General features: G+C 41.3%; 1 protein-coding gene and 1 pseudogene across 1 annotated transcript; one reads left to right on the top strand and one right to left on the bottom strand.

The window, feature by feature from the left end:
- Window positions 1–1,635: 1,635 nt before the first annotated feature.
- Window positions 1,636–23,349, top strand: PSMD5 (proteasome 26S subunit, non-ATPase 5). Its single transcript, XM_081803490.1, has 10 exons — window positions 1,636–1,925; window positions 7,891–8,035; window positions 9,025–9,138; window positions 9,575–9,703; window positions 12,875–12,984; window positions 15,393–15,535; window positions 16,856–17,047; window positions 19,375–19,484; window positions 19,863–20,003; window positions 22,532–23,349. The coding sequence occupies exons 1-10, from the start codon at window positions 1,753–1,755 to the stop codon at window positions 22,787–22,789; spliced, it is 1,515 nt and encodes a 504-aa protein (XP_081659616.1). The 5' UTR covers window positions 1,636–1,752; the 3' UTR covers window positions 22,790–23,349.
- On the bottom strand, window positions 13,654–14,629 carry LOC102728834 (homeobox protein NANOG-like; annotated as a pseudogene).
- Window positions 23,350–24,530: the final 1,181 nt, after the last annotated feature.

Below are 24,530 nucleotides of genomic sequence, written 5' to 3'. Positions count from 1 at the left end.
AACATCATCCCAAAGTTTCCACCAGGCTTTATTAAGAGCAGCCGGTTTTATATCATCCATTGCCTCTTTTATCACTACCAAAGCATCAGCAATGTTGTACTGTTGCCATGATTCTTTCAAAGTAAGACAGGGGTTTTTTTCAATACAGTCAGCAAAGTGGTCAAACATATGCTTAGTGTAATACCTCCTGAATGCTTCAATTATACCCTGGTCCAAGGGCTGAAGATAGCTAGTGCCTTCCAGAGGGAGGAACACAATATCAACATTAGGATGAGCAAAGAATAATGAGTCTGGGTGATTGGGACCTCTGTCCAGAATTAGCAACACTCTGAACTCAAGATTTTTTTCTATTAAATAACTCCGGGCCTGATGGATAAAACAATTATGAAACCAATCCAAAAAGAGGGCAGCAGTTAATGATACTTTGGGGTGTGATCGCCAGAACACAGGAAGGCGGTTTTTATCTTTTTCCAAAAGACAAGTGGGATTGGGGTCTTTATAAAGCAGCAAGGGTTTTATCATTTTGTCACCGGCGGCGTTGGCACAAAAAATGAGGGAAATCCTGTCCTTAGCTTCCTCTAAGCTTTCGGGATTTTTGTCTTTTTCCCTAAAAGTACGTGAAGGCATGCACTTCCAAAACAGGCTCATCTCCTCGGCGTTGAAGACCTGTTGAGGCACGTAGCCTCTGGCTCTGATCAGTCTCTGGAGTTGTTTGGAATACTTCGGTGCCGACTGGGCATTCAGGGGTTCTTCCTCCCCCATCAACCTCGAATTTCGCAGACTGTAGCGATTTCTAAACTTCTCAAACCATCCCTTGCTCGCATGAAACTTATCCGGGTTGCCGTTCCCAGTGGTTTCGACCAGCTGCTTGTAAATGCGTTTGGCCTGGCTGCAGATGGCCTTCAGCGTCAGAGGCCGGCCCCCTATGGTCTGGTCCTCCACCCAGAAGGTTAACTCGGTCTCCATCTTCTCGATGTTTACGTCACGGGGAATGCACAGCACCTTGGAGCACACCGGCGAAACACTCTCCATGCTGGCCCTGATGGCCTTCTCGTTTTTCTTAATGGTGCGCACGGTTGACTCGTTGACGCCAAACAGGCGCCCCACGTCGGTGTTACTCACGCCTTCTTCCAGCTTCTCGAGAATTTTCATCTTGTCTTCCAGAGGCATGACCCTCCGCCTCCTCTTGATTCGTGTCTGGCCCGGAAGCAGGATGCCCATAGCCTCCGCGCCGCCTGGGGTGGCCTCGGCCGCTGCCCAAGCCGCGGCGGCCTCCACCACCGCCGCCCTCGCCGCAGCCGACAGCCTGGCTTTGGGACCGGGCGGCCGCCCGCGAGGCCGTTTAACCTTCTGTGGGTCCTCATTGTCACCACTCCGCTTGCCGGGCATCTGACGCGCCTTCGCTCTCTGAGGGAAATACGCAAGGCGACCGGAAAGTCGGCCTCCGCGACCCACCAAGCGGCGCCCACGATGACACCCGGCCGCAACCCCGTAACCAGCGGCGACAGTTGGCCCGGCCCGTGACGGCCTCCGTCTCGCGAGGCTTGGCGGCCGCGGAGCGCGCGCGCTGCCCGCCCGCCCCCACATTGCTATTGGTGCGGCCGGGGCAGCTCGCAGTCCCGGCGGAAACCCCGGGAAGGGAGGCTGCGCCCCGCAAATCTCGCGAGGCCCGGAGCGGCGCGCCGGGAGCCGGGAGCCGGGAGCCGGGAGCCGGGAGCCGGCGGAGCCGCGAGCCGGGGCGGGAGGAGCACGATGGCGGCCCAGGCGCTAGCGCTGTTGAGGGAGGTGTCGCGACTGGAAGCGCCGCTGGAGGAGCTGCGCGCGCTTCACTCGGTGCTGCAGACCGTGCCGCTCAGCGAGCTCCGCGAGTTAGCGGCCGAACTGCGCCTCGGCCCGCTCTTCTCCCTGCTCAACGAGAACCATCGGTGAGACGACCCCAAGCATGGAGACGAGGGTGGCTGGGAGGAGGGGAAGGGTTCTCCCCAGTCGCAGGGAGGGTAAAGAAGTCGCTGACACTTTAGCGGGAGGGACCCTGGGTCGCGAGGCCAGACGCGGCGCTCAAGTCCAGCCTCCGAGTTGTGTGCCCCTGGCCGTCGCCCGGCCTCACTGCCTTCATCCTTGAAATAGGAATTGGAGAGGGAAAGGGAGGTTGCCCACCTAGAAGGAGGCTCCGCAGTCATGTGTACGGGTTCGTGACTTTCTTTCCTCTTAAGAATGGGTCCTATCCTGGCAATTTGACAAGGTCCACCCACATTCTAAATTCACGTATCTTTTGATCCGTAGGCATGGAACAGGCAGGTATGCTCGCACTCAAAATGTCCTGTATACAGAGAAAGCTGCATAACAGAAGGTGACAGCAAAAAACTAGAAACAACCTAAATATCCATTAAAAGGGGTTGGAAATAAATTATGATATATTACTACTGTGTAACCCTGTGCAGCTAGTAGAAGAATTGAGGTAGATCTATGTATGTGGACATGGAAAAATCTCTTAATATATCTTGTTGAATGAAAAAGGAAAATTGTAGGAGTTTATGATTCCATTATGTGTAATGTTTTTAAGGATTTCAATCGCCGTCCCCCCTCCCCACTACACAGACTAGTAGAACACTGATAATATCTGAAAGGTACAGCAGGAACTATTAAAGCAGAAGTGGGACTTGGGATGGCAACTTTTTTCATTTTATGCACATCTGTACTGTTTGATTAAAAAGCACTTTGTATAAGTACCGCGGGCTAACCGATTGCGCCACTGGAGCTCCTAATTTTACAAATGTTTTGTGATCCAGAAATGTAAAAGTGATCCTTCTACTTGAAACGGTAAAAAAATCTTAACTAGATCAACACTGGGTGATTTCAGGGGGCTTTCTTGGCTATATCCTTCTGAGATTCCTCCCTTTTTTATACATGTTCTGCTTCATTAAATCCATTAGTTAACATTTTCCGGTTCTGCCTATGAAATATCTCTTTTCTGTCCTCTTTAATTCAGGCCCTCATTTTCTCCCTCTTGCTGGGTCTCTTGCTATTAGTCTGACTCACTACCTTTAAGCTTCTTTGTCCAGCACGTTCTTCCCACACAGCAACCAGTTAACTTCTTGGGTTATTTGTCTCAAATCTTTGCCATCGTTTCCCATTGTCTACAGTATGAAATTATGACTTCTTTTTCTGGCATTTGGGCCGGTACAGTATATTTCCATCCTACTTTTCCAGCCTCATCTTTTCCCTCCACTCCTCTACAAATATTTCATCTGCTTCAGCTACCATGTGGCACATTTACTTTCCCTTGAGCATGACTTGGCACTTTCCTAACTTTGTTCATGCATGTCCTTCTAACTGAAATGCCCTCCCTCTCTCCAAATTCTTCCATTCTTGAAAGCCCAGGTAAAGTGCTGTCACCTCCAAAAAGTCTCACTTGGCCACTCCAGTTTCAAGTGACTGGTCCTCAGATCTCCTGAGAGGCATTATCATTATTTCTGTTAATGATACTTGTCACTGTTGCATTATATTATAGTTCTTTATGTGTTTACTTCTGGTTTGAAAATCCTTTGAATGCAGGGGACGTATTTTGTTCATCTCTGCATCCCTCTTAGGGTGTAGCACATAGTACAATATATGCCAAATAAAAGATTAGACTCATAAATTTTAAAGAGGCCACCTAGTCCAACCACTTTATATCAGGGATGAAGAAAATTTCAAAAGTCATAACCTAAATTAACACCAGAGATACAGTAGGAGCTGAAATGAATGGGAGTTTGAAGAATAAGGTCTATGGGGGATGTGTTTTGCCTAATGAAGGAGCAGTGCCCTAGGCAACAATTTTAATGGAAATTTAAAAACAGGGTAATTCAGAACTGGGTACATAGGAGATACCAATTGCAATTTGTGAGAATAATTCTTCTGCAGATAGTAGATTGGCAGTCTCTAGATCTAGTTCTGTTATCCTGGCAAAACCAGGTTGCTATATATTGGTTCAGAATCTGATCTAATAGATGTAAATCTAGAATCTTGACAGGAGTTTTTGTGATAGAAAGTAAGTCCTAAGATTATTGCTTTACAATATGGAGATTGATTGTAAATTATTAACTCTTTGGCTTTTTACTATAAAGGGCCACATGTGATCTGAAATTTATGCACTATACAGTTTAACCTATGGCTGCTTTTTTTAAAAAAAAATAGCCTTATTGAAATGTAGTTTGCATAAAATAAACTGCACATAATAAACAATTTGAGGGGCGCCTGGGTGGCTCAGTTGGTTAAGCGTCTGCCTTCAGCTCAGGTCATGATCTCAGGTCCTGGGATTGAGCCCTGCATCTGGCTCCTTGCTCAGCAGGGAGCCTGCTTCTCCCTCTGCCACTCCTGCTTGTGCTCTGTTGCTCTCTCTCTGTCAAATAAATAAATAAAATCTTTAAAAAACTACACAATTTGACAGGTATTGACATACTGACATATGTATACACCCATGGAACCATCACCACAGTCAAGATAGCAAAGATATCTCTTACCCCCAGAAGTTTCCTTGTGCTTCTTTGTAATCCCTTTCCACCTCAGCCAGGCAACCACTGATCACTATAGATGAGTTTGCCTTTTTTTTTTTTTTTTTAAGATTTTATTTATTTATTTGAGAGAGAGAGAATGAGAGACAGAGAGCATGAGAGGGAGGAGGGTCAGAGGGAGAAGCAGACTCCCTGCCGAGCAGGGAGCCCGATGAGGGACTCGATCCCGGGACTCCAGGATCATGACCTGAGCGGAAGGCAGTCGCTTAACCAACTGAGCCACCCAGGCGCCCTTGCCTTTTTTTAAAAAAAGAGTTTTATATAAACAGAATCCCATAGTATGTACTCTGGTCTCTTTCACTCATCATAATTATTTTAAATTTTTCCATGTGGTGTGGATGAATACTTCATTCCTTTTTGTTGCTGAATAGTAGTCCCTTGTATAGATGTACCACATTTGTTTTCGGTTTTCCTGCTGGTGAACATTTGAGCTGTCTTCAGTTTGACTCTATTACAAATAATACTGCTATGAACATTTGTGTACAAGTCTTTACACAGACATATTCTTTTCTCTTTGAGTTAATACCTAGGAGTGAAATGGCTAGATCATATGGCAGGTATATATTTAACTTTTTAAGAAACTGTCTAACTGTTTTCCAAAGTAATTGTACCATTTTACATTCCCACCAACAGTGTATGAGAGATTATAGGCCTAAATATAAAACCTAAAACTATAAAACTTCTAGAAGAAAACCTGGGAAAGAATTTTTATGACCTTGGATTGAACAAAGATTTCTTTGGTGTGACACCAAAAGCGTGATCCATAGAAGGAAAAATTGATAAATTGGACTTCATCAAAATTACTCTGCTCTTCAAAGGCCACAGTTAAGAGAATAAAAAGGCAAGTCACAAATGGAGAAAAATCTTTGCAAAGAGTGTATCTGATAAAGGACTTGTATTCAGAATATATAAAGAGCTTTCAAAATTCAGAAACAAGAAAAGTATCCAATTTAAAAATGGGCAAAATATTTGAACAAGAAGATACAAGGATGGCGAATAAGCACATAAAAAGATACTCAGTGTCATTAGTCATTAGGGAAATGCAAATTGAAATTACAATAACAAAGCAATTCAAGTATCTACCAGCAGATGAATAGATAAAGTGTGGTATATACATACAATGGAGTATTATTCAGCCTTAAAAAGAAAGGAACTTCTAACACATGCTACAACGTGGAGGAAACTTGGAGACACCATTCTAAGTGAAATAAGCCAGTCACAAAGGACAATATTGTATGATTCCAATTAGATGAGGCACCAAGGGTAGTCACATTTAGAAAGAGAGAAAGTGGAATGGTGGTTGCTAGGGGCTCAGGGGAGGGGAGAATAGGAAGTTACTGTTTAACAGATACAGAGTTTGGGGCACCAGAGTGGCTCATTGGGTAAGTGTCTGCCTTCGGCTCAGGTCATGATCCTGGTGTCCTAGGATCCAGCCCCGTGTTGGGCTCCCTGCCCAGCGGTGAGTCTGCTTCTCCCTCTCCTTCTCTCTCTGCCCCTACCCCCTGCCCATGCTCTCTCGTACTCTCTCTAGCAAATAAATAAATGAATCTTTAAAAAATAGATACAGAGTTTTCCATTTGGGAAGATGAAAAAGTTCTAGAGATGGTTGATGGTGATGGTTGCACAACAATGTGAATGAACTTTAATGCACAGAACTGTACATTTAAAAAATGGTTAAAATGGTAAATTCCATGGTATATCCAGTCACAGTTTTTTTAAAAAGGAAAAGAAATCCATATCCATTAACAGTCCTTCCTCCACCTTCCTCCTCTCTGTCCCTCCCCTAGCCCTGACAACCAGGAATTTGCTTTCTGTCTCCATAGATTTGTCTGTTCTGGACATTCATATAAATGGAATCATCATCAAAAGGAAGCTTTTTATGTCTGGCTTCTTTCACTTAGCATATTTCCACATTTTATCCATGTTGTATAATATTCCATTGGATGGATAAAATTGGGTTGTGTTTATCCATTCATTAATTGATGGGACATTTGGGTTGTTTCTATTGCTATGAACATCCACGTACAAATTCTTGTGTGGACATATGGTTTCAGTTATCTTGGGTATAATAAACATTCTTAATCATTCCCTTAGGTGCAGTTATACAAAGTGGAATCCCTAAGTTAAAAAAGTTATGTTCATTTTTCAGGCTTTTGCTATGTATTGCTTAATCAACTTTTAGAAAAGTTGTATCAGTTTAATTGTATGCTCCTATTAACCGTATATGAGTGCCTGGGCTGTTTACTTGTACTGCCCATTAAGAGAAAAGGAAGTTATTCTTAAAACATCTTCTGTATCCACAACTGGTAGTCATCAAGTTCTGATTAATTTACCTCTTTAATTGCTCCTGAATCTTTTCTCTCTTCTCCATCCCTCCTTACTACTCCCTCGTTTCACTCCCTCATCACCGGCCTTCTAACTGAAAAATTCTTTCTCTAACTGATGCAGAGTGACTTCCTCAAGTCAGATCTCATCATGTTACTTTCTGCTTAAAACCACTTCGTGGCTTGCCATTGCCTTCTGGAAAAAGTCTGAATTCTGTAGCATGACAAAAAAGACCCATCAGAATGTGTCTTCTGTGCATCTTTCCTTTTTTATTGCTCCCCGTTCATACCCCCCTTTTACCTTCTCCCCAGTTCTCTCCCATTCTTACCCCAGTGAGATGGAGCTCCTTGTACTTCCTTGAATGTATAACACTGCCTCATTCCTCTGTTCCCCTTCATGTGTTCTACCTGGAACACCTTTGTCCTCCTAGATAATCCCCACTTTTTCTTAAAATTTAGCTCAGCTATTACCCCTCTGGGAGGGCTTCCTGATCCCTGCGTTCTTTTTTGAGCTCCCATAGCTTCCAATCCTAACCTCTAACATTTATCCACCTGATTATAGTTGCCCTTCTGTTCTTCTATATTTTCCATTAGACTGAGCTCATTGAGGCTAGAGAATTATCCTTCTTTGTAGCCCCAGCACAGGCATGGCACATAATGGGTACTTAGTAAATGTTTAGTAAATTAGTAGAAGTTAGTATTTTTTTTTAAGATTTTATTTATTTTTTGAGAGAGAGGGAGAGATAGCAAGAGAGAGAGCATGAGCAGGGGGGAGAGGGAGAAGCAGGGAGCCCGCCATGGGGATGGGGCTTGATCCCAAGACCCAGAGATCATGACCTGAGCCGAAAGCAGATACTTAACCAACGGAGCCACCCAGGCACCCCCGAAGTTAGTACTTTAAAGGGAAGTCTGTGTGGAGAAGATCCTCATTGAGCCAGACTTCAGATATTAATAGGTTGTTACTATGTACGTGGCAGGACACAAACTAATGAGATCTATGATGTCTCCTTTAGGGAACAGATCGCTTTGTGTGTATCCATTCTGGAGAGATTGCTCCAAGCTGTGGAGCCAGTTCACGTGGCCCGGAACCTCGGGGCTGACCTTCAGAGGGGACTGACTCACCCCAATGATTCTGTAAAAATTCTCACTCTATCCCAGGTATGAAGTTTTACTAGCACATAATAAGGGAACTGACATTTAGTGACCACCTGCTCTGGACCAGGCTCTGTGTTGGGTGCCAAAGATAGAGAGATGAAGAAAACAGAATCTCTCTCTGTGCCTAGGAAGTATCTAGTCTATTCTAGTGTGCATAGCTAACTATAACCAGGAGGATCCAAGCTAAAGTAAGGAGTTCTAATAAGTATTGTCTGAAATATTCATTCATCAAATACTGACTGAATTCCTTTTACATGCCGGGCATTGTACCATATACTGTTAGAGCTACCAAGATAAATAAAGCCTATTTCTTTCTTTCAGGGAGCTCCTTGTCTAGAGAAAGTAATTGCCATATTAGGTCTTATTATAGTGGCATGAAAAAAGTACTATTGTAAAGGTCACTAAACCAAGAAATTGAGACAGTAACTCTTATAACCCTAGTAACCAAAATACTCTGCTATTTAGGTGAAGAGCTGCTGCTGAGGATTATTTTGTTAAGTTGTTAGGACCCAAGCAGTTAGTTACTTAGTAGGCATTCAAGTACTGTTTTTCCTTCTCTCCTCTGGAAGTATTAATTCAACAGAAAAGGAGAAAGTATTGATTGATTCTCTGACTATTTATGTGCTAGACACCATAGTAGATACTTTTCCTGTTTAGTCTCCTTCAATCATCATAACTATCCTGCAATTAAGTGTAGTATTCTCATTTAACAGATAAGAAATTAGGTTCAAAGAAGTTAGTTAATTTGCCCAAGGTCAGTGTAGCTAAAAATTGATAGAACTAGAATTTGTATTGTCTTCTCTCACTGAAGTGTCAGTTCTTTACCGTTAATTTTTTTCTTTCTTTTCAATAATGTGACTATACCATGAGTATGTTCAGCTTTAATGAATTTAGGTCATTTGGAATTTTTAATGGCTTGTCTTATAGCTGTAATCAGTAACTCCTAAGATAAATGCACACTAAGGGAGTTTCTGATTGCTTTTTTATTTCAGGTCGGAAGAATTGTTGAAAATTCTGATGCTGTTACTGAGATTCTAAATAATGCTGAATTATTAAAACAGATTGTTTATTGTATTGGTGGAGACAATCTGTCTGTAGCTAAAGCGGTGAGTCACCTAAAGCCATCAGCTTAAATACACAGAGTATTCTAAAAAACAAAAGAAGGCCTTCTGGATTGAGAGGTGCAAGTTTAGGATGGATGATTTGTATAGTTGAATTGGTAACCTCATATAGATGGTATCAGATAAATAAATGGTGTCAAATAAATACCAGTAAACCCTTTCTGTTTTCTAGAATACACATATCTAAATTATCCATCATGGAGCTTATATTAGGTTGCTTGATAAGAAACAAAATTTACATCATCTGTTTTCTAGTGGGAATACTGTGTATCTTTTTCAGTTTTAAATAGTGATACCTAAAACATAGTGAATGCTCATTGTGCAAGATGCATTCCACATACTAATTTCACATCAATCTCATGAAGTAAATATTAATATTTTGCATTTTTATGATTTAAGAGGTATTTTCTTTCCTTATAAGGCCATTAAGTCCCTGTCAAGAATATCACTAACCCAAGCTGGACTGGAGGCTTTATTTGAAAGCAATCTGCTGGATGATTTGAAAAGGGTAATGAAAACAAATGACATTGTTCGATACAGAGTGTATGAGGTAAGACTAAAAGCACGCTTTTTTTTGTTTGTTTGAGAGAGAGAGAGTGCAGGAGTGCAAGGGGAAGGGCAGAGGGAGAGGAAGAGAAGATCTTAAGCAGCCTGCGTGCTCAGCATGGAGCCCAACTCAGGGCTCGATCTCATGACCCTGAGATCATGACTTGAGCCGAAATCAAGAGTCGGACACTCAACCAACTGAGCCAGCCAGGTGCCCCTAAAAGCACACTTTCTTTTTTTTTTTTTTAAAGTATTTATTTATTTGACAGAGAGAGACACAGCGAGAGAGGGAACCCAAGCAGGGGGAGTGGGAGAAGGAGAAGCAGGCTTCCCGCGGAGCAGGGAGCATGATGTGGGGCTCGATCCCAGGACCCTGGGATCATGACCTGAGCTGAAGGCAGACGCTTAACAACTGAGCCACCCAGGCACCCTGCACACTTTCTGATGCCTGCAATTCAGAATGCAGTAGAGCTTACACTGGAAGGCAAGATGGCTTGTTTACCATGTATTCATTGAGTGTGTTAGGCCCTATATTAGATGCTGGGGATGTGGGGGTGAACTCCCAGCCTAGTATGTGGGACAGTCATATAAAAAATATTTACAGTGCACTACATAAAGTACTATAATAAAGGAGATAATGTTAAAACTAGACTTTGAGGGGCACCTGGGTGGCTCAGTCATTAAGCGTCTGCCTTCGGCTCAGGTCACAATCCCAGGGTCCTGGGATCGAGCCCTGCATTGGGCTCCCTGCTCCACGGGAAATCCGCTTCTCCCTCTCCCACTCCCTCTGCTTGTGTTCCCTCTCTCGCTGTGTCTCTCTCTGTCAAATAAATAAAAATAAAATCTTTTAAAAAAAAAACAACAACTAGACTTTGAAATAGTTACAGTAGTAAGATGAAGAAATGACTCTCATTTGTACCCGCTTTGTACTTACCATTGTGCTAAATCTCCACATATATTGTCTTCAGTTTTTATGGTAAACCCTGTACATGATCATCATTAACCTCACTATTGATGGAGTAGCTGACCCAGGCCATACAGTTAATAGGCTGCATATACAAAATGGAATCGTTGACAGTCTAATTCCCTGTTCACAACACTTTCTTACTTTGCATGTCTTAATACCATGCTCTCCTGGTTTCCCTTCTGCCTCTCTAGCTATTTCTTCTCAGTCTCCTGGCTCATTATCCTCTGTTGAATTGTTGGAGTTCATGAAGGTGAATTCCCAAACCCTGTTCTCACTGTATATTCATTTCTAGGCAATTTTATTCATCTTATGATTTCAGTTCCCATCTATATGGAATGACTCCATACACCTCCAACCCAGACCTCTCTTCTGAGCCCAGACCCTCATGTCCAATGGCTTACTCACTGTTCCCCCTTTAGACCTATGTATTCTAGGCCCCTCACACTCATGCTCAAACCAAACTCCTGAGCTTCCTTACCCAGCCCGTGCTCCAGTCAAAAATAGCAACACACTGGCCCTGTATCATAGTCAGCATGGTTGGGTATTAGACCTTGGGCTCATTCTCTGTGAGGCCTTGTTCTCCCTGCCACATATCCATTAGGTCCATATGGTGTCAGTTTTACTTAAACCATGCACTTCTCTTCCTTGATACAACCACCACTACCCTAGTCTAAGCTACCAGTATCTCTCACCTGGGCTATTCTATTTGTATCCAGACTGGTCTCTTCCCATCCATTTTTGATACCACTAGTCTATTTTTGGATGTAGTCAGAATGATCTTTTAAATATTCAAATCTGGTTCTGTCATTCCTCTGCTTAAAATCCTTCAATGTCCTGTATCTCCATAAGCCCTCAGGACAACCTTGTGGAATGAGTAAGTGAATGACTGACTGATAGAATGTATGAATGAATGAATGAATGATTTTTAACCATCTTTTTGCTGATTTAGGCTTTTGTACCCTGATTGATGATTTCTTAAAAAAAAAAAACACACACAAATACAATCAGATACAATGGAGTATTTCTGTGCCAAAGTAATTCTTACGCGTTAATGAAGTTTTTCTTCTTATGGAGACAGATAATGGATTTTTTTAAAAATTAAAAATTCAGTTATATAATGTGCCTAGTCCTGTGTTTAATTTAAACTGAGACCTAACACATGAAAAAATGCTCAACATCACTAGCCATCAGGGAAATACAAATCAAAACCACAATGAGATACCACCTTACCAGTTAGAATGGCAAAAATTAACAAGACAGGAAACAACAAATGTTGGCGAGGATGTTGAGAAAGGGGAACCCTCTTACACTGTTGGTGGGAATGCAAGCTGGTGCAGCCATTCTGGAAAGCAGTATGGAGGTTCCTCAAGATGTTAAAAATAGAGCTTCCCTACAACCCAGCAAATGTACTACTAGGTATTTACCCCAAAGATACAGATGTAGGGAAAAGAAGGGGCACCTGCACCCAATGTTCATAGCAGCAGCGTCCACAATAGCCAAACTGTGGAAGGAGCTGAGATGCCCTTCAACAGATGAATGGATAAAGAAGATGTGGTCCATATATACAATGGAATATTACTCAGCCATCAGAAAGGATAAGTACCCACCATTTGCATCGACATGGATGGAACTGGAGGGGTGCTAAGTGAAGTAAGTCAAGCAGAGAAAGACAATTATATGGTTTCACTCGTATGTGGAACATAAACAAATAGCACTGAGGACCATAGGGGAAGGGAGGGAAATCTGAAGGAGGAGAAATCAGAGATGAAGATGAACCATGAGAGACTATGGACCCCGAGAAACAAACTGAGGGTTTCAGAGGGGAGGGGGGTGGGGGGATTGGGGTAACAGGGTGATGGGTACTAAGGAGGGCACGTGTTGTGATGAGCACGGGGTGTTATATGCAACTAATGAATCATTGAACACTACATCAAAAACTAATGATGTACTATACAGCAGCTAACTGAACATAATAAAAAAATTAATTAAAAAAAAGAAGTAGTATTAAAGGCCTTGGGCCAGGGAGCTTTAAAGAGTAGAGTCTTCCTTATGTTAGAAGAGGTTTCATTTCATCTTGTCATTGGAAGAATTGAGAAAGGACAAGAGAACCTGTTTGGTTATAAAAATCTAAATAACTATTAAAAAAATGAGATTTAACAGATTTGGGGCTGTTTTGACCTTTTTGCTTTTTCTGTCTTTTTCTTTCAGTTAATTGTGGAGATTTCTTCTCTGTCACCAGAATCTTTAACCTACTGTACCACCAGTGGATTGGTAACCCAGCTCCTCAGGGAGTTGACTGGGGAGGATGTGCTGGTCAGGTATGTTGGCTGAGAGAGCTCTTAAAACGTCTTTTTTTGGAGGTCCAGGAAACAGCTTTGGGACTTAGTAACCAGGATGCTGAGATCATGACCTGAGCTGAAATCAAGTCAGCTGCTTAACTGACTGAGCCACCTAGTCGCCCTGATACCAAGAATTTTTTTTTTTAAGTGGGTATTTTATTTATTTGTACTTAAACCTATAAACCAATCAGCCAGACTGGTACTATTATCATGATACATTAAAATACAAAACATCTTTCTACAAATACTAGAATAATGAACAAATTAACAGTTCTAGTAAAACATCACAAGGGACAGAGGAAATCAATGAGGCACATTATAGCTTAACCCTTCACCGTTAACAATTGAGGTTATTAACAAGAAAAGCCTCACAATCTCAGAAAATACAAATTATCCTTCATCACACGTCTTTGTATCTTCACTTCCTATTCTTGAGGTTAGATTCTAGAGCCTAAAGATATCCACGTTAGGATTGTATCTAGTTATCTATAGCCAGAAACACCTTTTATCATGTTGTCCATAGCAGCCAATGCTACTGAAACCTCTTTGACTCCAATCAAACCCCCTCAACGGACACAATAAGAATAATGGGAAACAGAATATCGAGGCAGAGATATATAGGACCCTAAAAGACAAAGCCTAGGAGAAGTAATACAGCCACCGCCCAAATTGAGATCGAATAATATACTCATCGTCATACATCTTCAGGCTGTATGTTCACAGAGTAATTTGGGAACAAATCCATTATTTTCTGGGTACTAAAATACTTAGCAGATTGTTGTATTACGCTATGGCTCTCCCTGGAAGTTTCTAAGATGGACTCCAAATTGCTGATGGAATTTTGCTGGAACTGGATCTGGGGCTGCAGGGATTCCTCTCCACAGTTCTGGAGCTGATTGTTCCAGGCTTGGGGGCACCAGGTCTGACTGGTCCAGGAATGGTTGCTCCAAGACTGGCCATTCCAGGAGTTGCTCCAAGACTGGCTGTTCCAGATCTGGTTGCTCCAATTCGGGTTATTCCAGGTCTGGTTGCTCCATATTGGAAGGTTTCTGGAAGTGTTCCTCAGGTATCCCTGGTGGTAGGAATAGAAGCCTGGGTATTCTGCGGTTGCTGTGCTGTTCTGAGTCACACTCTTGCTCTCCTTTGGCCAGTGGTTTTTCTACCACCTCTTACATTTCATTCTCTGGTTCTGGAACCAGGTCTTCACCTGCTTATAGCTAAGGTTCAGAATGTTGAAAAGTTCTTGCATCTGCTGGAGACTGAGGTATTTCTGTCTCTGAAATTGATCATTGAGGACATGGAGTTGGGTCTGAGAGAACACGGTCCTGATCTTCTGTTTCTTGCCCTGGGCCATATCTTCCTTCTTCACTGTTCTCTCCTCTCCAGAAGTGGGTGGTAGTTTTATCCTGGGACTGGTGGAGGAGTCGGGGCTGTCCTGAACAAGGAGATCCATGGATGAGGGAAGAGGAGAGACAGTCTCCGCGTGGGGTGTCTCAGCAGATGACATTTGCAGGGACGCATAATTTTCTCCAGCCCCATAAATCTCAGGCATTGGAGAAGAGTCCCTAGAACTGGGTGCTTTGGGGCCAGGCGGGCATTGGGGCAGAGCTGGATCTGCACTCATGTTGGTGAGTCGAGGGTAGACGGAAAAAAAAAAAAAAAGAGCGAGATTGTAAGAAAGGCCCAGGCTTATGGATCTAGGTGGAAGAGCTGAGAGGAGTAGGAAGACCTCCAGATGTTAAGAGTCTGAGAAAGACAGGATGAAGTGCGTCACCACTGCAATAGTAAGAGCCAACAAGCCCAATGGAGCCAAAGGTCCCTGATACCAAGAATTTTTATCAATTTTTAAAATATGTGGAAATGACATTATAGTTGTGTGAGGAAATATTCATGTTTTTAGAGATGCATACCGAAGTATGCAGGGGTAAATGGCTAGATGACTAGAATTTGCTTTAAAATAATTCAGCAGAAATGGAGGGAAAAAGATGAAAAGCAAAATCTTGTCAAAAATCTTATGTAAGGCAAAATCATGATGGCTATGCAATCAGGATTATGGGTACATGGCGACATACTGCACTGATCTCTTATACTCTTGTATATGTGTGACATTTCAAAATAAAAATTAAAAAAAATTCTTTAGGAAGCAGCCCTATCATAGTGGAAATAGTAACGGGCCTCAAGTCAGAAGGTCAAAGTTTAAGTCTAAACTCTACCTTGTAATAACAATGTGATTCTGAACAAATCATTGCAATTTTCTCATCCTTGTGTCCTCATCTGAAAAGTAGAGCCAGGGTTACTGACCTTTTAGATTAAAAGAATTCAGTAAGATAGCCTATGAAAGCAGTTTATAAACTATGTTAACCACATGCAAAATCTTGGCATTTCAGAGCCACCTGTATAGAAATGGTGACGTCACTGGCATATACTCATCATGGACGACAGTACCTTGCTCAAGAAGGAGTAATTGATCAGATTTCTAATATAATTGTTGGGGCAGAATCAGACCCTTTCTCTAGCTTCTATTTGCCAGGTAAGAAATACTGATTTCTGTGAAAATGATGGTATATGTTTTTTCTGAGTTCTTTCTGACGGGAGAGGCCAGGGATTCTTTTCTTTTCTTTTTTTTTTTTTAAAGATTTTATTTATTTATTTGACAGAGAGAGAGAGACAGTGAGAGAGGGAACACAAGCAGGGGGGGTGAGAGAGGGAGAAGCAGGCTTCCCGCGGAGCAGGGAGCCCGATGTGGGGCTCGATCCCAGGACCCTGGGATCATGACCTGAGCCGAAGGCAGACGCTTAACAACTGAGCCACCTAGGCACCTGGGAATTATTTTCTTTAGAGCAGATTCCCTTTAGATGATACCCACAGCCCTTAATGAGGTGGACTGCATTGCCGTGGGAGCCACGCCTTATTGATTCTGATTTTCTGGAAATACCATTGCTATTTAGAGCATGAGGATAGTTTCCTTCAAACCTTAGCCAAAAGCAACATAAATAAAAATACTACTAATGACATTTACAGTATATTTCACAGATTCAACAAATCTCTCTTGGAATCTTTATCTAATATAGGATCTACTCCAGCCATGCTGTTCTAGGACATGGCTAATTAGTTTTTCTTGAGCACTTGCAGAAATTGGAAATGTATTCCTTCCTTAGGGAGCCTAGCTTACTTCATCGATGAACATCTCTGTTTAAAAATTTCTTGGGGCACCTGGCTGGCTCAGTCTGTATTGAACACGCGACTCTTGATCTCGGGATCATGAGTTCAAGCCCCACATTAGGCATAGAGTTTACTTTAAAAAAAAAAAAATTTCTGGGCGCCTGGGTGGCTCAGTTGGTTAAGCGACTGCCTTCGGCCCAGGTCATGGTCCTGGAGTCCCGGGATCGAGTCCCGCATCGGGCTCCCTGCTCGGCAGGGAGTCTGCTTCTCCCTCTGACCCTCCTCCCTCTCATGCTCTCTGTCTCTCATTCTCTCTGTCTCAAATAAATAAATAAAATCTTTAAAAAAAAAAAAAAAATTTCTTCCTTACAGTCGCTCCAAACTTGCTTTCCTGTAATTTGTATCCAATTTGTATCTTGTTCTTTACTCTTCCTCTTGCATATGACAATGCTTCAGTATTTGAGTCCAGCTCCATTGATACCCTGGGGTTTCTCTTCTCAGGACCACACATCACAGGTCCTTCGGTATCTCCTTATGGGCTGTCTGATTGCCAGGCAACTGAGTACAGTACTATAACCAATCTCCCCTTCCTGGCCGGTAGTTTATTACCGTCCCTATGAAAACATAGGGCCCACAATTTATGTGGCCTTCCTCCTCTATTAACGTATGTTTTTGTAAATATCTTTAGGATTTGTGAAGTTTTTTGGAAACCTGGCTATCATGGATAGTCCTCAACAAATCTGTGAGCGTTATCCTGTCTTTATGGAAAAAGTCTTTGAAATGACAGAAAGTCAGGACCCCACCATGATTGGTGTAGCAGTGGACACAATTGGAATCCTGGGATCCAATGTTGAAGGAAAACAAGTTTTACAAAAAACAGGTTGGTATGACTTATTTTGGCTTTCTTTAGGGATATCATCATTTTTGACAAGGATTCAATATATAAGCTCATTTGTTGGTGCATTAACTACATTGTAGAAACTACTCTTACAGACGGCTGTCTTTTTACTGTGACCTTGGACTCATCCCTAGAAAATCTCATAATTATTACTGAATTTTTGTTTATTTATGTTTTTACTTGGCTAGACCAAGCACTGTGTCCCCTCTACACCTTCCTTGATGGTATTCATGGTCCAGAGACCGTGGACTAGAGTCAGAAAGACCTGGGTTCACATCCCAGTTCCAACACTGACTTAGCTTTTTGAACTTTATATCCTTACTTCATTACTGTAGGCCGTTTTCCTCGTATATTCATAAAAAGGATAAACAACTGTTTCTTGGGATTGTGAATATTTAATGAAAACACACATTTGTTTTATATTTGTAATGTCCAGGAAGAAAAAGAAACAAAAATTTGTTACAAATTTATGTTAAGAATGATACTTTTACAGCACATCCATGAGTATCTTAAAGCACTCTGAATTCTATACAAAAAATAATATGGGCACTATTAAAACCTTTATGAAGTATATCTTGAATTGAAAATTAGTATGCTATTGTGTATCACAACTGGTATCCTGGTTATATATACTTTTCTAAGTGCTTTTACCTATGACATGTAATCCTTTTATGGTCCTGCAAAGAACATAGTATGGCATTCTCATTTTATAGATAAGGTAGCTGAAACTCAGAGAAGTTAAGAGAATTTTTAAGATCACACAGACAGTGGGGCATCTTGTACTCAAATCCAGGTCCTTTGATTCCAAATCCTCTGCAGTTTGTCTTATATATATGCTGTATTACATATGAATGTGTGTTTTAGGCCTGTCACTTGGTCTCCAACTACATGTTTCATTTTTGTGTTGGTTTAGGTTGGTAGAGGTCATAGTATATAAAAGCATACTTTTAAAAAAATCTCATTGTTCGCTTCATACCCATTAGAATGGCTATTACGACAAAAAAAGACAACAAAAACAAAATAACAAATGTTGACAAGGATGTAGAGAAATTGAGAGCCTGGTACATATTTGGTGGGAATGTAAAATGGTACAGCTGCTGTGGAAAACATTATGGTGGTTGGTTCCTCAAAAAATTATACATAGAGGGGCGACTGGGTGGCTCAGTTGGTTGAGTGACTGACCCTTGATTTCAGCTTGGATCATGATCTCAAGATCCTGAGATTGAGCCCCACATCGGGCTCCACACTCAGCATGGAGTCAGCTTGAGATTCTTTTGCCCTCCCCACCCGCCCCCCGCTCTTCCCCCCGGCTTGTATGCGCTCTCTTTCTAAAATAAATAAATAAATAAAATCTTTTAAAAAAAATTATGCATAGAGTTACCATATGATCCAGCAAATACACTTCTAGATATACATCCGAGGGAATTGAAAGAAGGGACTCAGAAGGTATTTGTACACCTGTATTCATAACAGCATTATTCATAATAGCCAAGAAGGTAGAAACAATCCAAAATGTTCATTGATGGATGAATGGATAAACAAAATGTGGTGTATACAATACAATGAAATATCCAATCTTAAAAAGGAATGAGGGGCGCCTGGGTGGCTCAGTTGGTTAAGTGTCCAGCTCTTGATCTCAGCTCAGGTCTTGATCTCAGGGTCATGAGTTCAAGCTCCACATTGGGCTCCACACTGGGCATGGTCCAGTTAGAACAAAAAAAGGAATGAAATTCTTATACATGCTATAACATGTAGGGACTTTGAAGACATTATGCCAAATGCAATAAGCCAGACTCAAAAGGACAAGTATTATATGATTCCACTTATATGAGGTACTTAGTCAAATACATAGAGACAGAAAGTAAAATACTGGTTATCAGGGGATGAGGGTGGGGGAAATGGGGAGTTACTGTTTAATGAATACAGAGCTTTGGTTTGAGATGAAGAAGACGTTCTGGAGATGGGTAGTGATGATGGTTGCACAACAACATGAATGTACTAAGCTCTATACTTAAAAATGGTTAAAATGTTAAATTTTATTTTTTATTTTTTTTATTTTTTTTAAAGATTTTATTTATTTATTTGAGAGAGAGAAAATGAGAGAGAACACATGAGAGGGGATAGGGTCAGAGGGCAAAGCAGACTCCCTGCCAAGCAGGAAGCCTGATGTGGGACTCGATCCAGGGACTCCAGGATCATGACCTGAGCCGAAGGCAGTCGCTTAACCAACTGAGCCACCCAGGCGCCCTAAAATGTTAAATTTTATATTAATTTTACCACAATAAAAAATACTTTGTTATCCTTCAAAGGAACTCGCTTTGAACGCTTGCTCATGAAAATAGGATATCAAGCAAAGAATGCCTCGACAGAGCTCAAAATTAGGTGTTTAGATGCTATTTCATCTATTTTTTATATACCGGTAAGTAAATTGGAAATTAATGAAGGACTGTGGGATATGTTTGGGAGAATAAATCTGTATAAGTCAACATAATACTGGTTAACTTAATATAAATGTTACTCAACTTTTAGTAAAAGAAGATAACCCTCATTATTTAACTAGTGACATCTTTTAAGTTAAAGTGGAGTCATCCAGGTTAGAACTGGAGAGAGAGGACCCTAGAGCTTCCCTAATCCACCCCATCAGGAAAACAAAAAACAACTGGGGAAGTCTGAGCTGGGTTTGGGAAAGTGTGCTCCAGACTTAGCAGAGATCATGTAGCAAACTAAGGACAGCATGCCATCAGACCCAGGCTTCCTGACTTCCAAAGCCTTGAGATTTTTCCTTTCTGTCCTGTAGCCTGAGCAGCAGACTGATGACCTCCTGCGAATGACAGAATCCTGGTTTTCTTCTTTATCTCGGGATCCTCTGGAGCTCTTCCGTGGTATCAGTAATCAACCCTTCCCTGAACTGCACTGCGCTGCCTTAAAAGTGTTCACGGTAGGAATCTTCTTCGTTTTCTCAGGTCCTTCTGGGATGAAGCTAGTTCAGCCCGTGGCTACTCTGCCATGCCCTGGGAAATACCAGTGCGTAGCCCTGTGCTATTAGTGTATACTAATGAGGGAGACAGATGTGTCAACAGATTGTTTCAGTTAAAGGCATTAGGTATTGTGGCAGAGGTTTGGACAGGATTCTGTGGGATCACAGAATTAATTCCAGATTCCTTATCTGCCATCAAGCAAATCCTCTATTGACCCAGCCCGAGACTTCTTCCTGAGCCTTATTTCCTGCCATTCCCCTTCTGGCACTCAGTGCTCTAGTAATACCAAACTGCTTGCTTCACATCTCTGGACCTTTATGTGCCCTCTACATTCAACACTGTTCTCCAACTTTGCTTGTTAACCTCTTACTCATTCTTAAAGAACTAGCTCAGGCATGTCTTCAGCAAGCTTTGCCCAAACCCACAAGGTTGAGTTAAGCTGTGTCAGCTCTCGTAAAAGCTGCTTATTCGTTATTTTAAAATTTGGAAAACATTGTGAAGTAGAAATTTTTGAAATCACTTAAAGTCAGACCTGTTTTGTGTATTTCCTTTTAGTGTTAGTGTTAGTATTTATTTACCTTTTTTTTGGTGAAATTTTTTTTTTTAAGATTTTATTTATTTGAGAGCGAGAGAGTGCACAAGCAGGGGGAGGGGCAGAGGGAGAGGGAGAAGCAGACTTCCCCCTGAGCGAGGAGCCCGATGCGGGGCTCGATCCCAGGACCCTGAGATCATGACCTGAGCCAAAGGCAGACACTTAACCAACTGAACCACCCAGGCGCCCTTTAGTGAAAATTTCAGACATCAGTAATACTTTCCAATCTCTGCCAACCCGCCCCCCCCTCCGCCTTCCTCCCTCTCTGGATGTAATCACTGTCATGAATTCGGGGTTTATAAGCCTATGCATGATTTTATACTTTTACTACATATGTGTGTATCTTTAAACAAATTACAGTATTTTGCCTATACTTAAACTTTGTGAATGGTATCATGCTGTTCATATCATTCTTTTCTCTTCAACATTATGTTTCTAAGGTTTGTGTATGTTAAAAGTGGCAATTAGAAAGTCTTTATTTCAGGGGTGCCTGGGTGGCTCAGTCAGTTAAGCATCTGACTCTTGATTTTAGCTCAGGTCATGATCTTAGGGTCCTGAGTTTGAGCCCCGATTGAGCTCTGCAGTCAGTGTGGAGTCTGCCTGAGATTCTCTCTCTCCCTTTGCCCCACCCCCACTTGCACTCTCTAAATAAATAAATAAATAAATAAATAAATAAATAAATAAATAAATAAAATCTTTTTTTAAAAAAGGGTCATTATTTCATTGTATAGCCACAGTTGAATCACTTTCCTATCAATGAAGATTTCAGTAGTTCTCTATTACAAATGGTACTACAATGAACATTCTCAAAAATATTATCTTTTGCACACGTATGAGAGTTTCTTCAGGGTAGTCTTTTCTTCTCTAGTTTTTATTTTTCCACTGTTGTGATTATGCCATGTATATAATTTGGATCTACTTTTTTAATATCATAGATTTGCCTCTTCTTTATAAACATTATTCTTTTTTTTTTTTTTAAAGATTTTATTTATTTATTTGAGAGAGAGAGAATGAGAGAGAGAGGGAGCGCACATGAGAGGGGGAAGGGTCAGAGGGAGAAGCAGACTCCCTGCTGAGCAGGGAGCCTGATGTGGGACTTGATCCCGGGACTCCAGGATCATGACCTGAGCCGGAGGCAGTTGCTTAACCAACTGAGCCACCCAGGCGCCCCTATAAACATTATTCTTTATGTTTATTTAATTTTTTCTTCCTATATACCATAATTTACTTACCTATCCCCCCCACTATTAGACATTTATATTATAACTTCCACACTATGATAAACATCTTTGTAAACAAAGCTTTTTAATATTCAGATTCTTTTTTTTTAGATTTTATTTATTTATTTGCAAGAGAGAGGGAAAGAGAGAACAAGTAGGGGGAGTAGTAGAGGGAGAGGGACAAGCAGACTCCACTTTGAGCACAGAGACCAGCACTGGGCTTGATCTCATGACCCTGAGATCATGACCTGAGCCAAAATCAAGAGTCAGATGCTTAACTGACTGAGCCATCCAGGCACCCCTAGGTTATTTTCTTAAGTTAGATTTTCAGGAGGGAATTTATTTAGGCAAAAGTATCATTTTTTTAAAGATTTATTTTTATTTATTTTAGAGACAGTGTGAGTGGGGGAGGGGCAGAGGGAGAGAGAGAATCTCAAGCAGACTCCCTGCTGAGTGTGTAGCCTGACATGGCGCTCAATCCCAGGACCCTGAGATCATGACCTGAGCTGAAATCAAGAGTCAGATGCTTAACTGACTAAGCTACCCAGGTGGCCCAAAAAGTAACGTTTTTAAGGTTCATGTTGTCCAGTTTTTTCCTAAGGATTGTGCTATCCGAGTAACACATTTAACTTCTGAAGGCTTAGAGGAGTTTTAATCTTTCTGCTTTCCATTTCAGGCCATTGCAAATCAACCCTGGGCTCAGAAACTTATGTTTAATAGTCCAGGGTTTGTGGAATATGTGATGGACCGGTCTGTGGAGCGTGACAAAGCTTCAAAGGATGCTAAATATGAACTGGTGAAAGCACTTGCCAATTCCAAGACAATTGCAGAAATCTTTGGGAACCCAAATTATTTGAGGCTCAGAACTTACCTGAGTGAAGGTCCATACTATGTGAAACCTATCTCCACAACAGCCGTGGAAGGAGCTGAATGATTTCTTCTAGAGTCGAGACCACTTTCGACCAAAACTTCTCCTAAGGCATTTGACTTTACCTGTATTTTACAAAAGAGAGGCTTCCCTTCCCCCAGAATTATCATGGAGTGTCTAATGTAATTATATCACTACATCTGTGGTGTTTCTACATGGAAACACAGTGTGGAACCAGGAAAGCAGGCAAACTTGGTCTTAATGGCACCGATGTTTTTCAGATTCCTTTGACTGCCTTAATCTTTCCAAGAAGATGGTGTTTTTGTTCCCCCAGAAATTTTCATGGACTTACTCACTGTCTTATTTAAAATTCTGCTTCAGATAGATTGGAAACAAATTGTTTCTGAATTCTCTTTACCACCTTTTTTTTTTTTTTCCTTTTAGGTCCTTTTCGCCTTTCTGATTCCACTTTCAAAGTCTTGGGTATAAATATTCTTTGAAGAACGATACGGAATCTTGAAATTATGTTCTCAATACTAAGAATAAGTACTTTTAATAAGGTGTCTTTGGGTTTTTTGTTACCATTATATTTCTTTGGAAAATGGACAATAAATCTTTTAAAAATGTTTCTAGTGTTCTTTGCTTTTTTTGTTGTTTATCATTGAATTGTACTCTGTTGTGGTTTGGAAGGAGTGCTAACATGCTAGAGCAGAAAGATTCTCCAAACTCTTGTTTTACTTATTGGTGGATCATCATTGTTGAGGGTTTCGCTTTTAATCTTTCAGAGCCATCGAGTCAGAATTGAATTGACCAGAGAGAGAGACACTGACTCCTAATAACCAGAGTCAGATGGCAGGACACTATATATAAACCAAGATGCCATCGCGTTGATTTAACAAAGGATGCAGTTTCTTTTCATCGACAAAAAAAGATGTTCCCACCTGTTTCCAGTGCCCTGCTTTGTAACTGGAAAAGCACTCTGCACCCCAATCACCAGTCAGGTTTCGGCATGAGAGTGTTATCAGAGTGTGATTCAGAATCCAGAGGTAGATCTCTTTTAAGCCATGGTGATGTTGATAAACCTTTCCCACTCTGTAACAAAATGGTTCTCAAGTGCCTGGAATTCTCTTGTCCCAGATTAATCATCTCGTTTCTAACATCTCTGATAACCCTCTGTGGGTGTTTTTGTTTGTTTCCATACTGATCATTTCTCTACAGCTAATACCACTAATAAGTTATAGCCAAGTCTTTCCTGGCCTGAGAAACAGTCTCTCTCTAAGATGACTTTTTTAATCTCATTCATGATGTTAATTTTATTCATTTAACATCTGAGTTCAGAGAGTTGCCCTCTCTCCTATGTGTGGCCTACATACTCATTCTGATTTTGCACCCGTGACTTCTTTTTTCTGAGATTAAATAAAATCTGCAAATTATTTTATTTTGCATTTAATCAATAAACACTATTGACTGCTCATTGTGTGCTTGGCATTGGGAAAAGTGTTAGACATTGTCCTAAGTGCTAAGTTCATCTTGTTTACGTTTTTACATCTGTAGTTCACTGATGAAGAAACCCAGGCTCAGAGAAATTAAGTAGCTTATCTCAAAATCACACAGGTAGCAAGCAACTAATAGTGGAGGAAAAGAGAAACAAGAACTAGAGAACTAGAACTAGAAATAAAACATAAGTGTATATAGTAAGTACAATAATAGAGAAAAACAGGAAACACCTACCCTAGACTTGAAGGAAGGTTTCCCAGAGAAGGAAACACCTGAATCTTGAAGAACCGGTAGGAGAGAGTCAAGTGAA

This window comes from Leptonychotes weddellii, chromosome 14, assembly GCF_054177405.1.
Source record: "Leptonychotes weddellii isolate Sample4059 chromosome 14, ASM5417740v2, whole genome shotgun sequence".
NCBI lineage: Eukaryota > Metazoa > Chordata > Mammalia > Carnivora > Phocidae > Leptonychotes > Leptonychotes weddellii.
The sequence above is the reverse complement of the archived record's forward strand: the minus strand, read 5'-3'. Positions and strand labels throughout refer to the sequence as shown.